The sequence below is a fragment of the Vanessa cardui genome, chromosome 23 (genome assembly GCF_905220365.1).
Source record: "Vanessa cardui chromosome 23, ilVanCard2.1, whole genome shotgun sequence".
Classification (NCBI taxonomy): domain Eukaryota; kingdom Metazoa; phylum Arthropoda; class Insecta; order Lepidoptera; family Nymphalidae; genus Vanessa; species Vanessa cardui.
This window is the reverse complement of record NC_061145.1, coordinates 9484497-9500969: the sequence shown is the minus strand read 5'-3', so window position 1 is coordinate 9500969 and position 16473 is coordinate 9484497. Positions and strand designations below refer to the sequence as shown.

General features: G+C 30.4%; 1 protein-coding gene across 1 annotated transcript in view; it reads right to left on the bottom strand.

The window, feature by feature from the left end:
- Nucleotides 1–9062: 9062 nt before the first annotated feature.
- The window catches only part of LOC124539847 (homeotic protein empty spiracles-like), a 32666-nt gene continuing 25255 nt past the window's right edge, over nt 9063–16473 (bottom strand). The window contains exon 3 of the mRNA XM_047117204.1: nt 9063–12420. Within this exon, the coding sequence (XP_046973160.1) occupies nt 12220–12420 (201 nt within the window). The 3' untranslated portion in view covers nt 9063–12219. The remainder of the gene's footprint in view (nt 12421–16473) is intronic.

Here is a 16473-nt window from a genome sequence, read left to right as displayed (position 1 = left end):
ATATACAAGCTTATTATGTCAGTATTAAGATCAGATTGACAGTGGGGGCACTGTCAATTTGATCTTAAGTGTTAAATAACTTTATAATTCTCATTAAAATAATATTAAATGATAAATATGATTGTATTACATTCAAAGATTAATCAAAGAGCAAAATAAAGACCGCACGATTTAGAATAAGAACGATGTTTTGAAAGTTTTTTATATATATGTTATAAGAACTCTCATCAATTATGTAGTAAAAAACCTTATAATATAAAATGTCAATAAATATCACAAAGTATTATACCTACTAAATACTTGAGTTAATTATTTAGAAAGCTCTAAACATTAATTAGAAAGGTTAGGTTTTTATCGTATTTAGATTATCTTATTTTTACCGTAAAAAAAATTAATAGAATACCATTCTTCTTTTCAGTAAAACAAAGTAACTTCCCGCACTCTGTACGTTTACATATTTTGAAATAAGCAACGGATTACAACGGTTTTGATCTAAGTAGATACAGAGCGACTCAAATACTTCTACCGTCTGTTTATATATATGAATATAATAATGTATAATACATCTATAATATATTACAGAATAGCCGAAGATGTCATATTTTAAAGCCGAAAAAAAAATATTTTTTTTATTCTTTTCTTCAATCTTATAGTTGTATTTAGACCCTCATTGTGAAGCCGGAGCGGGAAGCTACAGATAAATAAATTAAAAAAATATATTTAAACGGAATCACATCACGAGTTAAATAACAATGTAAAAAAAAACAGTATGAAATAAATTAAGACATTTATCAAAATAATCCTTTTGTTAAGATTTCAAAATGATAATCACTAACAGATATGGAAACTAATTTGAGCGCACAATTCCCCTTAACTGCCTGTGAAGCGCAAACGAATGTCGACGGACTGAGATTCAATGATAAAACACAATACAAACAAACATACATATTACAACTCCAAAATGACCTAACACAGATATAAACGAACTCTATTATAATTTACATAAAGGTTATTCTGCATTGCATCATATACGCCATTTTGTTTTATCGGCGCCAAAGTTGTGTTGGCGGTCATATTCTCTATTTATACACCATAATTTGATTATATTTATCTAGATGGAGCTGTCAATCGCTATTAGAAGCATTTTGACAGCTATGGAAGGCTCGTTTGAATTTCGAACGGTTTCGAGTAACTATAAAAAAAAAAAACTTCGTCTTATATTGTTAAGATGCGGCTTTATTGAAAAATATATATTTTTAAATATTTAATGAGTAACTGTTGTATCTTTGACAGTTTTTTTTTTAATTTATAGATTGTCTTTCACTTTAAATAACCAGCGACGCGACCCGGCTTCGCACGCTTGCAATGCTGGTACTAAATATGCTGCACATTTTTCTTGTTTCTTTACTACATTGTCCATATATTATATACAAAAACCTTCCTCTCGAATCATTCTATTAAAAAATACCGCATCAAAATCCGTAATTCGAAAGATCTAAACATACATAGGGGCCGACAGCAGTAAACGACTATGTTTTATTTTATGTAAGTTATAATTTTATCATAATCGATATATCTATACATATAATAAAATTGGGGTGTCTGTTTGTAATATTAAAATAGCCCCTTTTATTATTACTCATTACATATGTACTTATGTATGTATACAATTACAATTACACAAATACAATTTTCATAAATACATTACTCCCGTGCGAATCAGGGATATTCAATTTGGAAGTCGAATTTAAATGCAGCGTTTACATGTAACTACGAGTGAAACGCTTCTGATGCAGACATATGTATATGTACTTCTATTACTGTATTAAATTGAGTATTAATTAATGCAAATTACCCTGCATGTTAATGAGATATCATGTATGGAAACAGATTGATTGAAAGTAGATGATAAAAAACGCAGACAGTACTCGGAAAGTATTTAAAATAATAAATAGGTACAATTAAAGTCAATTCAAATCAGCATTAAGAATGGATGAATGAAAAATAAATCTTGTCTATTCTCAAACACCAAACGTTCCGATTCGAGCTTAGCTGAAAAGATCAATTAAATAGACAACAGATAATATATAATACATTTAAAACAGTTTAAAACTCTTTCGGCGTTAAAGTAACTCGAAAACGTCTGCTAATCCGCCATCTTTATACATATTCGAACGATTACAGATTATAAATGGCAAAGGAAAAAATTATACTTTTTAATCCTGAACGAAAGAAAAAAAAAATATCTCAAAGCTTATCTTATATTTGTTTGTGAAATCTCCTAATGTCATTAAACGCGCCACCCGCGTCGTTTCGTGGAAATTTCACTAGCTGCGGTTTGGAATCGAATCCACTACCTGTGGTAATCCCTTTAGATATTCGACTTTTCTCGCCTTACTGAACGCGGCACTTGATTTTTTTTTTTTTAATTTCTAATAGTGTCGGCTTTGTGGAGTCGCTTAGAATTAATTTACCGCGTTTTTTTAAACGACTTTAACACTTGAAATAAAATTGTATTACATACTTGAAAATAAGATTTCTGACCGATTTTGATACGGCGGCCATTTTGAAGATCACAAGAGAAAAGTCAAATAAAAATCATTTTTCAGCAAATTGACGCGATATTATTGGTCGAGAGCTTGATTAATCTGTAATACTCACTGTGGATTTGCGAAGAAATTGTGTTTGAAAGTAAAATTACAGTGGAAATAAGAGGTTAAGTGTATTAGTGTTGTATTATAAATAAAGATATATTAACCATTAACTCTTGAAGCAACAGCCTGTAAATTACCCACAGCTGGGCTAAGGCCTCCTCTTCCATTAAGGAGAGGGTTTGGATCATATTCCACCATGCTGTTCCAATGCGGCTCGGTGGAAAGCACATGTGGCATGTGGCAGAAATCACGTTTCAAAATTATCAAGGCAAATGTTCTACTACTTACAGGCAGTCTCACCATACATTAGTATATCACACAATGTAATTATCGAAAATATAAATTAAACATAAACATAATCATTGAAAATAGGTAATATAGTACATATTTTTAATAAAACCATACGATTAAATCTACTGAAATTACACCATATTAAAATTGGTAGTGACCAAGCGTTTGTAAGCTTCAGTGAAATCGACGTATGTACCCACAGAATCCTCCGCCATCTTAATCAACCATGACATTAAAATATAATTGTTTGAATGTGAGATTATAGGCTATTTGACAATGCGAAAAATATATTGTGAATTATTGTAATCAGTGTATATTATGAGTTTAAAAATGGTTATTTACTAACGAAAATTGAAAATAATACTTAATTTATTCAAAAATCCATAAAAAAATGCATTTTTTCAAACACTTGTCACGTGACACAACACGCTCCTGATTGGCCGGGCTTAAGATGAAGTCACTTTCTTGTAAACTTTGCTTTTCTACTATATGTACCACAGATTAAATTACAAGAAAGTGACGTCACCGACCCCATTGCGGCACCATATTGTCCAAGTAGCGTTTTTGCGCGCTATTTAAATATGGAATTTTTAATATGATATTTCTCGGCAAATATGTACTAGAAATAAAAAAACACAACTTTTACTGGGTTCCTTAACTTCTACTAAATAATATTAAATGGATTTTAAAAACCAGTCAAATAGCCTACAGTCACATACAATACTTGTGTGATATAAAAATCTAATAAAAAAACAGGTACTTAACATTTTATGAGGCCATTCCGTTAGTTATATGTGACAAGTGCTTACATATACAATTGTATGAGACATACAGCACTATTTACGACGTCTGTTTGTTTATAGCTCGCTAGAATATATATATATATATTTTGTAAGTGTTAAAACACACACTAATAAGCTGATGTCTAATATATTGGTCACAGTAGCATGCGTAAGCGATCCCGTGGCGTCCGCCGAAAGACGGAGAGGGTACCGCTGGATTTTTAGTGGGTAAACCCGGTGTGCTTAGGCGCGCTCGGCGTTCAGGGCTCCGGGGAGCCCCACACACCCCCCACTTTCCATCACGTGGGGGAAGCGCTTAATGCGTTTTTCCAGCGAGAAAAAAAAGATGTCTAAGTATAATATTTTTAACTCTTTATAACGAATTTTAGACCAACCTAACCTCAACATAACAAACCTCAGTTCAACGAATTACTTGATATAACGAATATTTACCTGATCGCTTGCGATTTGTAATATCGAGGTTGCACTGTATTTCTTTTTATGGTATAGATTGGCGGACTAGCATACAGGCCACCTGATGGTAATTGTCACCATCACCCATAGACAATGAGAAAGAAATATTAACTATTCCTTACATCGTCAATGTGCCACCAACCTTGTATATAGTCTTCCTTGAAGCAAGCCGTGACCTCTTAATGAAAACAGAAATTAATTATGTATCAAAGTATTGTCATTACTTCTTTGCGAAAACAAATGACAGTTATTAACGTTGACAGCTATTGATACGATGACGTCATTGATACGTGCAATAACTTCCTCGATATCATATTTATTATTTGCACATGCCTTTTATGACACATATATAATAATACTAGTTAATTTTGAAGGTTTTGTCTGTATTGAGCTTTGGTATATATCAATTTAAAAGATAATATAATACCGCTATTAGTGAAGTGCTAATCTATGCATATTTGTTTGTGTAGAAACAATTATTACATAGCTTTCATTTATCTTTTTTATATGCCTCAGTCTTAATATAACACCTGATGGTCAGCACTAGGGATACATACCACCGCTGATTAACATCAACGCTGGAAGAAATGAAATTAAGTCCAAATATACTTTATTTAAGTCTCTTACACGAAATTTTGAGTTGTCATTTTCGGAATTATATTAAGTGAAGCTACCACCCATTCAACGTGTAAATTTTTCGAAAAGAACCGACAGGAAACTTAGTTGTTAGACTTTTCTAAAATTTAAAATACGAATTCAAAATCCAATACAATAAATTTTTATAAATAAAAAAAACCGCCTTCAAAAATGAACTTAAAAGAAAAAAATAATCAGTTACATCCATATCCAATTAAACATTTTTTAATCAAATGTATGTATCAAATGTAATGAAATTAATATCTTTACTTTTTACGAGAAATAGTGGTTTATTTTCGAAGTTACTTTCTGTAATATATTTAACATCAGAAGTCGGGTTGCTAGTAAATCATAAAAACCCCAGTCCTCTTAAAACATAGATGACGTAAAGAGCTTTAAAAAGCGATGAAGCGCTACAATTATCAATAACACATAAAGTTTTAAAAGAACAAGGATCTAAGCCCGAATTGGCATTAAGCGAATTCGTCAATAAAATTGTATTGGGATGCTCAGCACGCGACGATCGGTATGCAAGCGGTGCAAGCGGCCAGCGTGACGTCATCGTGCTGTGTGGTCGATTACCTAGGCCTAATAATAGACATTACGCTATATTTGAGACTATCTAAGTACCCAGATTAATAGTAAGGTTTTTAAAGTGTGACTGTTGTTACTATTTTTTTTTTTTTAATTTACAGACGTATGCCTTTGCTTATTTATTTTTTTTATTATGCCACAGATATTGTATGGCGCTTATATTTTTTTCTTCAATTTTACTTACATGTCTGCTCGCCCATGCCCATCGAGATATGCAATTAAATACAGAAGTATTTTTTACAATTATAGAACAAGAAAATCACCAGACAGATAATTGAGACCGACCATTAATAATAATAAGTATGTCTCATTTGGATATAGACAATTGATGATTATCGCATGTCTATAAGGCTATAGGCTATTCCAATCACAGAGGGCTGGATAACTTTACATTTATATGTTATGCGATTTGCTTAAAGCTCAGCTCTATTATCACTACATATTATAAAACAAAGTCCCCCACGACCGTCTTTATGTTCGCGATAATCTTCAAAACTACTGAACAGCTTTTCATGCGGTTTTCACTAATAGAAAGAGGGATGTGCAAGGAACACTTAGGTATATAATGACAATGTACAGAACGACAATTGTTAAACATGTCGGAAGAAGCAACAAAAAATATAAATGAAATGTAAAAATATTTGTCCGCCCGTTACACCACTACAGAGGGTTCTCGATTTTAACATATTAATTTATATTACAACACTATTCCAATTAACTACATATAACAATGTCTCTAACAATAAAAACGTCACATTTTTGCCAGTCAATAGTTCATTATCTAAAGAAATACTGTCAATATCAGTATCGAGTTACGTAATATTTCGTTTTGGTAGATTATATTTTTTAATTTCACTATTGGACACGGCAATGGTACTCATAATCCACTAGACGAACCTACTGATCGTTTAACAGTACTTATAAAATATAACCTAACGTCAGCCCAATTCACTTTAATAGAAGACATTAAATGACAGTCTTTAACCTTCCCACTGCTGTGCTAAGACCTCTTCTACCAGAAGGTTTGAAAGGTCCACCAAGTTGCAAAAATACTCGTTATATAACCTAATGTTCATATATCATATATAAAACATCCAGATTGTTAAATGATGTTTTCCCAAAAGCCCGCACGAAATTAATTCTGAGGACAATTTAATTAATTGAAAATTTAATTTAACTCTAAAAGTTAGTTATTTAACTTTACTATAAATACATATTTCATTTCACAAATATCTACGTTTATAAAAAAGTCTTAGTAATGTATAATTACAAGAAACTACTAAACATATATAAAAGTAGTAGCAGCCTGGTAAATTCTCCACTACTGGGCTAAGGCCTCCTCTCCCTTTAAGAAAAGGGTTTAAAACATATTCCACCACGCTGTTCCAATGCGGGTTGGTGGAATGCACATGTCGCTGAATTTCGATGAAATTAGACACATGCAGGTTTCCTCACGATGTTTTCCTTCACCGCCGAGCACGAGACGAATTATAAACACAAATTAAGCACATATATATATATAGTGGTGCTTGCCTGGGTTTGAACCCGAAGTCATCGGTTAAGATGCACGCGTTCTAACCACTGGGCCATCTCAGCTCAAACATATATAAATAAACGTTAATATATAAAACTTCTACGAGAATATGCAGCGCGTTTCGAAATAGGATTTAGTATATTAATTAGTATGTGAGTTCATGTGCTTCGCAATTTGATCGGGTTATAATTTTGACGTGGCGAACGTGATCTCAGTGTTCCATTTTTGAAAATAATAAAACAACAATATAAATGAGTAAAAACATATATTTTTATATCACTCGTTGTTTTATTTACTACTCATACATTACTGGGTACAGTCACATAGAGAAGTGTCAGGAGAATATACACACATACACTTAAAATAATATCGAAACTAACACACATATTTACACTTAAATAATTAAATAGTAATTTACAATTTTATAATATTAATATATTATGTTATATTTACAACCTTCCCTTCATATGGCATGAATTTCCAAGGTTAAAGGAACAATTTATCATACTGGGTTTATTTAATAAACATGATACGCTTATAATGCTAATTTAAAATGAATTAAACACTTTTCGCTGTCACAATCATTGATGACAGATTTTTTTTTTAATTTACGGTTTGAAAATTTAGCAAAGGTTTTAAGAGAAATGATCTTAGATTATAAAGCGCTTTAATAAAATTATTGAAGCGCAATCATATTTTTCACCAGTATGATATTTTTAATACTCTCAAATTAAATCAATTAATTTAAGTACACAAATTATAATAAATAATGTATATTTACATGTTCTTTTTATATTCACACAATCAATGGAAAAGCGACTGAATAAGAAAAACGAAAATACTGTAACTTAATTGATATGTAAGCACATCTTACATCTAATTAAATAAACAATGAAATTAAAAAAAAACTTATTTCACAATAAAAAAAAGTTTACCTAGGTATTTTTTTCACGACTGAATTTTATTTGAAAAAGAAAACAAATATTTTATAGCATGTTGTTTTAAGTACGAGATTATTTCGAAACTTCCTTAATTATTATAGTTTACCTACTAATCAATTTGTATCATACAGATTAGACATAATTAAAAATATGTATATTCTTAATTACGTCACAATCTGTCAAAAATATTGAAGTATGTCGAAATTCAATTAAATACCAAGAAATAGTATATTATCTTGCTAGTAATGACACAAGCGTTAGATACTCTTTGAAATTGTTTCAAAATAAAAGATACAAACAAGAATGCCCAAACAATGGCTACATATAGCACTTATAATATTATAGCAAGATAAAAAAAAAAAAACATTTTTTTCGTGTACAAGAAATAAATTATAAAGCTTCAATAATCAGATATAGGATATGTTTACATAATTTTATTTTATATAGCAACATTTATTCATTTATAATTCATCGCAAAGAAACGTTGTTATTATATATTTTATCATTTAACAATAATTCTAAAGGAACTCTACACTATAATATTTTGAGCGATATCGTACTTTACACTTATATTACGCGTTTATATACCTCGATGGTACAGTTTATACATAATATTGTTTTATGTTATAAAAACTTTTTTCTCATAAACTCAATGTAAATTTCGCGGCAAAATCAGCCACACAGATAATATAGGATGGAGATAATAAATGTTTTTGAAAATAAATTCACTAAGTAAAGTTTGAGCACAATTTAAAAAATGCAATTTAATCAAAAAACAGTCTTAATTATTGTGCTTTTTACAAATTAAAAAAAAAAGTACTTTGGATGATGTAGATAGATAATAAGAACTAATTATTATAATGTGATAACAATATTAGAGAGTGTATAAAAAAGTAACCAAGATTTTTAATTAAATAGACGATATCAAAATCCTACATTTTATTATTTTCATCTATCTAAATTCATAGATTAAATTATCAATAACGAACTATCGCTACGTTGTCTATAATTATTTTTAAAATTGGAAGGTTGCGTCTTAATACGCATGTGTAGTGTTTTAGAAAACAAAATACAGTCTATGGACTTAATGTAAATTCCATAAATTCTTTATTTGAAAGCACTTTTTTAGATTGGATTGATATTATTGAGTCTTATTCTAATTAAATAGTAGAAAAAATTGCCATGTCAAAAAAAACTCAGACACAAGTCATATACTGTAACACACGTAGGTGTAACGTTTTTATGTATGTCATCCAATATAATATTCATTTAATTTATTTATGTCTATAGATCCTAAGACTTTACACTCTAGATATAATATGGAATAAACTACGATTTATATTTACAAATCGAACGAACTGTTTTATGTATCTAAATTGATATTTATAATTTACCTAAAATAAAAGTTGAAAAAAAAATCCGCTATTGTATGACATTTGTAATAAAAGAAATATAATTTAAGGTCTAGAATTGAAAAGCGTTGATTTATTAAGTGAATGTGATATTACAATTAAAAAAAAAATCATTCACCATCAATAAAAATCATTTTTAATCCAATCGCGATTAAATCAAATGAAGGAATAATTTCAGCTAATCAGTAACGATGTATGTAATTAAACAATCGAATGGAATCGTTAAATATCGACATGCTCGCTAATCAGAAACAGTTAATGAATAAAAACCATAATCAAAATGGCGGTCAATTGAGCGGAAAATGGAAATATGCAAGTAATGAAGTTGACATTAATATTGACTTTATTTGTTTTAATATGTGTGTAATGTATAATCTGTTGCTTTTTTTTCATTCAAGCTGTGAACGAGTAAAACTAAATTTATGATATTCTATTTTTGAAATCGTTTTTAAATGCCTGTTTCAAAATCATATTGAATGAAATGAGATCGAAAGAGTATCTGTTAACCTCCTTGGTTGTTTTAATGTTATATCTTTCGAATTGATAATAACCATATGTATTACCAATGTGATAAGTCAAATAATATTTAACACTATTTATATTTAAAACAGCATTTACAAAAATCAAAATGATTTTCCGCATTTCAATATCCTTTAAAAATAACTGGGGTTTTTAATTTCACAGATAATAAAACACAAAAGCATTGTTTTATTATTATGTTACCGAAAGCATTACCAATTGCGTTGTAATAACAAGGCATTACGCGAAATAAAGAGTTTTAATTTGGAATGAACGAATATGAACGAATGAACGGGAATACGATCTCGATCGTAAATCATTCGAACAAAGGACGGAAAAGTAAATACAAATTAGGCTTATAATCGCGTTATGGACATTTCTGTGGAATGCTTTATTGCCAGCTGCCACCCAGATTACGATTTTTTTAATCAAAACTTTCTTTATTATTACTTTTTAATCATATTAATAATACAACTCAGCCTTTCAATTGAAACGTTCTTAAATACAATAATTTTAATAATTTAAAACTGATTTAAATGTTAATTTACACATTTATGATATTAAATTTAATTACATTTTAATCTGTCAATTGATTTTGATTGCTTTTTTTTTAATTAGTACGCGTGAAGCAACGACACAAGCTTATACAAATGAAAGCTTTTACCGGTAATGTTACCGAGTACTTAAGTTTTGAAAATGGCGGGAACAATGGCGTCTAACGTATACGAAGAAAATTAAACGTTAATTCCTATTACTATTCAAAGTAAATTCGTTTTTAATTAAAAAAATCTCTCTGAGCACGCTTTAATTGATTGGAATAATTACGACACTTGTTACTCGGTTCATATATTGTAATAAAAATTGCTAATAGATGACATATATATATATTTACAGATTATAATAATGTATCGAATTTTGATTATTAAGACAAACAATCAAGTATAAAATAATGGCTTTACTAGATGTACTTAAATGACATTTTATATTTTGTATTGAATGAATTAGTTATTTTTAGAATTAAAATTAGTATATGTACTAATATTTTAGAATCTTAGTTATATATTTTTTATTATCATTAACAAAATGTGTAAATATTTTGACATGTAAATATTTTGCAGTTTCCGAACGACTCAGAAACCTTTCAAATAAGAGTTATAGCAGACATTAGCGAAAATTACCGCGAAATCTAGGATGTAAATATTTTGACATTATAACATTTGTTTATATATCTATCAAGTTTAATTGAAACAGACTTTCTCAACGTCATTAAAACGTTACTGAAAAACTTTATTAAATTTAGAATCGATTTAAAGTTTTTCATATTGACTTTAGGCTTAAACCCGTAGAGCTTTGGCCTAGGTGTCAAAAGATAAGGTAAACTCAAAAAAAAACTGAAAATTAATGTTATGACGCAGAATTAGTACTTTTTATTACAACAAACACATACGTATATACACATAATATACTATATATACGCAATCATATATCATGTATTAAGACATACCAAAGATTTGTCTCCATAAACTACAGTCACAATTATCTCTTGACATTTAAAATCAGGTTGTCAAAATTAAATGCGATCAATACAATGGTCATACAATAGCTTACGCGTGAAAGCGATAACTAACAAGACTATTCGAGATCTTAATCAAACTCCAAACGCGTAGACAAATAGCCGTAGAGAACAATCGTCAACAGTTTAAAAACAATTTTGTTACGTCGCAAGCAATTACTAAGAAGATTTCGACCCGAGATACCGTCTCAGAAACCATCTCTTAATAATAGGCCCACAAACGACGTACAATAATCTACCTCCATCTCTATAAATATAGTGTCTCTCTCTCCAGCAGCGCGTTTAAGCATACACCCGTCCCTTTCGCACGTTGACAGCTCTCGTTTAGAACTCACAGTCCCTACGTATCAGCGTTTAAAATCAAACTGTCTAATTATACCCACATCACCAGTGGAACGCTTCAAAGGAGGCATTTTTAATTAATTTAATCCCAAAAACTATTATAATGCGGCCAATTTTGTTATCTAATAATTCGTGACGCGCTAACAAGAGTTGTTCAGACGCCATTTTGAATGCGTTCCGTTAATTTAATGACACGGTTGCTTGTTTGGGGAAAATAAATGACGGTTAGTGAATTGAGATTAATTGAGCGATGAGTTTTAAATAGCTGTTTTTATTTTTATAACATTCCTTACCTTCATTTAAACAAATTATAATGAGTAGGATTCGATTCAATTGTTGCCAGTGGCAAAAAACTCTTGACATATAATTTCCAATTACTAGAAGAAATAAATAATAATTGATATACTATTTTAACTAGATTACATTATTATTTACATTTTAGTGTCCTGTCACGTTTTATATAGTTTTTACGTTTCGTTTTCACTCTCACTCAACTCGTCCATATCCATGTCTATCAGCTCTTCGTCTTCTTCTTCGTAGGAATTGTTGAACTGGTTACTGTCATCTGGTTTCGAACTAGACGAACCAGATTTGGTGCCGGTCTTTGCTTCTTCCTCTTGCTGCATTCTTTTATGTTTCGTTCTTCTATTCTGGAACCAGACTTTCACCTGCAAGAGAAAACGAAATTAAGAACTTGTAACACAAAATAAAGTAGTCATAGACAATATATGAAAATGTCGTAATATAGATATCATTTCATTATATATCTAATTCATACAATTGTAGTAGGTATTATATATTATATGAAACCATAAAATGTTTTTTATAAATCAATTAATAAAACAATAATTTATCTTAAGTTACTAAAGGCATTAAACCATGCCTGAAATAAATTTAAAGGCTAAAATGCAAAGTAAACAAGTCAATTTAATGAATACGATATGTAGTATTAAATAACAAGGGTAGTTCTAACCCTAACGATATATACATTATACACACTCGATTAACTCAACCGTAAAGGGTTAAAGAAATAAAACTATTCAACCCCAATAATATATCATCGCATTGAAAGAAAATTGTCGAAATTTTTCTACTGGCAACACAAAGAGATTTCCCGCTTTACCGGACGCCATCTTGTGAAGCGATCTGTCACGTGTTTAATGGCGGGTGAAATCTATTCACGGAGTTTGAAAACTGTTCTGAGAAAATATGTTAATGGAGGCGAATCCCGGTTTTGGCAATAAAGTTTAACAATGCACGGTACATACGTAACAGTCTATGTTATTGATATTAAATAGAAAATACGACTTCGGTTTATATGTCTGTTTATCGTTCTTATATCGCAAACGACTATAGCAATGGTTTGAACGTTATTTATCTGTTATTTGCATATAAAACCTTATTCGATGCACTATTTAATGCAATTGAGATCGTACAAAGATTACAATAGTATTCAAACGGTATATATTATGTTAAATCATTGTGTCTCTCAAAAAGTAATATACATAATGTTAAAATTGTATTTTAAATTTGTAATAAATGATTTACTTGACGAATTCATTTTTTTTAAGAATATCCTAAACGTTTATTATAAAGTTAAGTCCATTACAAAAACAAGATTATTTATCCAATTAGATTAAAATCAAATATTCAATTAATACCAACTAAACATTAAACTTATACTCGTTTAGGTATTGTATTTTAACAAAATGAGAACATTCATACACATAAACAGTATCTTATTACATTAATATCTACTTATATTATACATACTGAAATTATTCTATCCTGTTACCCTTAGGAGATCAAACCACTGAAGCAATTTTGATAAAATTTGTATGGCCCAATGAAGTACATAGGCTATTATTAAGTCCTAAGACCTAACCAAGTCATCGAACGTGAGCAACGCCACGGGGAAAACGCTAAAGTATCTATCTATCTCATGATTATCTGTTGCTCTTTCAAGTCCAGACCAGTTCAGACAAAACAGAATTGCAACAACGACAGCCTGTAAATTCCCCACTGCTGGGCTAAGGCCTCCTCTCCCTTTGGAGAAGTTTTGAAACGTATTCCACCAACCCGCATTGGAACAGTCCAATGCCGGTTGATGGAATACACATGTGGCAGAATTTCTATGAAATAAAACATATGCAGGTTTCCTCACCGTGTTTTCCTTCACCGCTGAGCACAAGATGAATTATAAACACAAATGAAGCACATGAATATTCAGTGGTACTTGCCTAGTTTGAACCCGCAATCATCGGTTAAGATGCAAGTATTCTAAACACTGGGCCATCTCTGCTCAGAATTGTATTAAAATTTCATAAAGAAAACTTAACGATTAATCACTAAAACGAACGAAGCCGCGGGCGACAGCAAGTACGATATCGTTGTTGAGAAAAACTTTCAATTTGTCATTATAATCCGGAAAGCGTGTCTATATATCTATTTCCCCCTAAAATTAGATAACAATGACCGGCCACGCTACATTAGCACTACATATCGACATCAAATATCAATCAAACACCCTTTGTAGTGACGTAATGGCCCGTGACGGAAAGGGATGGAAGGTGTCAGAATGGGACAGATATATCAAATCATTTGAATTTAGGTATTGTTTAAAATTCCATATTTATACAGTAAACATTCCAATTTTGATAGCAATGTTGGGCAAGGTAGGGCTCTGGGTAGGTACCACCTACTCAGTTATTCTATCAACAAACAACAGTACTCAGTATTGTTGTGTTCCGGTTTGAAGGGCGAGTGAGCCAGTGTAACAGGCACAAGGGACATAACATCTTAGTTCCCAAGATTGGTGGCACATTGATAAAGGAATAGTTAACAGTTTTGACAGCGTCATTGTCTATGGAAGCCCATATAATCGTCCGCTAACATATACCATAAAACATTCTCTTATTCCAATTGTAATTTTTTCACCTACCACAGATTATTAAGATATTAAACACTAAATGTCAAGTCAATTTAAGATCAATTCATCATAACACCATTGGCCTTTTATATCACAGACACACTATCCGTAACTAGCTAATCGGTTAACAGTTAAACCGTAGCTTAAGAGAGCAATTTAAACGTACGTTTCGAACTACAACAGATAATAAACGCTTTAAAGATATAATCGTCTCGTAAAACGTTAAGCAATAAATGAAACAAGAAACCAAATATTAGGACTCATACGCGAAACGATAATTCCTCACACAATGACTCTCATGCCGAGTTAAGAAAGAAACTTAGCATTTAACCCGGTGTTTGAAAAAGCCATTGTAAATTTTATTGCTACTAAACATATGATCTGAGTTAAGTTTCTAAAACGGTTTGTGTTCACTGAATGAAGTTATACAGCCAAGTTGCTTTAAGTTAAATGCGTGAAATTTACTTAAATGTTTGATTTAAGTTTTAGATAATTTGCTAAGTTTGTATATACATATGTAAATTTTTTTATTATTTATTATATCTATGATAATTATTGATTTAATCTTTTTTTAAAGAGAATACTAATTATTATAATTAATAACATAATATTCTGTGTCAAAAGTTTTCATTGGGATTTCATTTTTGAACACGATACATAATTTTAACTGTGTGACTACTGACTTTGACAGTTCTTCTCTGTAAAATAAGTACCTGTTCCAAACTAAAGTGAAGTTCAAAAATATTTTAACTTTGATTACACAGATTATTAAAGTGAATGCAAATATTAGACGAGGAACAATATATTGAATACCTATTCAAAAAAGAGCATTTTACACTATCGGGAAAATCACTTTCCACGCTAATATTTCGCACCACCTTTTTTTTAATATTTTGATTAAATAATCATTCATCATATGTATTTGACAGCCAAACAGCCATAAAAATAATCAGTATTTTAGTGTTTTGATCGATGAGTAAGTTAGTGTAACTAAAGGGACTATATCTTAATTCCCAAGGTTAGTAGTCCATTCGTAATGTTTCTTACAGTACCTGTGTATAGACAGAGGTGACCACATACCATCAGTTGGCCTCTTTATCACTAATCTACTGGAAAAAATGTCAACCAGAATCGTTACACAACTAATTTATAGTTACATAATGTAGAAAGATAATCATCAAAATGATCACCAATTCATCTTACGCTTCCTCGCCAACCCCATAATGTAACGAGGGTTGTAACCCCATGGGACATACCATGATAAATGGGGTGTTCGATCGGTACCAATAAATTGGCCTATGGGACCCGAGCCCGTCGGATACGCTTGTAATTTAACGAGTAATGGAGAATTTTATGGGGTTACAGATTTTTTTTTCTCGTTATACAATCGACGAGAAAATTTAGATGTTTTTATTGATTTGGGAGAGATTGATTAATATTTTATCTGTTTTTCGATTTGGATTTTATCTATATATGTATTTAATGGAATAATACTCACAATGTAAATCTCTTTTCAACGTCTTAGCATTACTTTTGCATATTGATTGACAAAAATCTACCACCAGTATGGAAATAAATATGTCAATGAGTAAAAACTCTTTTATATTTAACAAAAAAAAAATCTCCTTTGTGTACACATGGATCCATTAATTATCTTGTCTTGTCCTTTGATTTATTGTATTAACATATAAAGACTGATATATTTGTATGTATGGTGATTATGTTTAGTAAAATTCTAATCAACAAATATAAAAACGTTTACATAATAAGCTTAAAAATATATAATGAACCT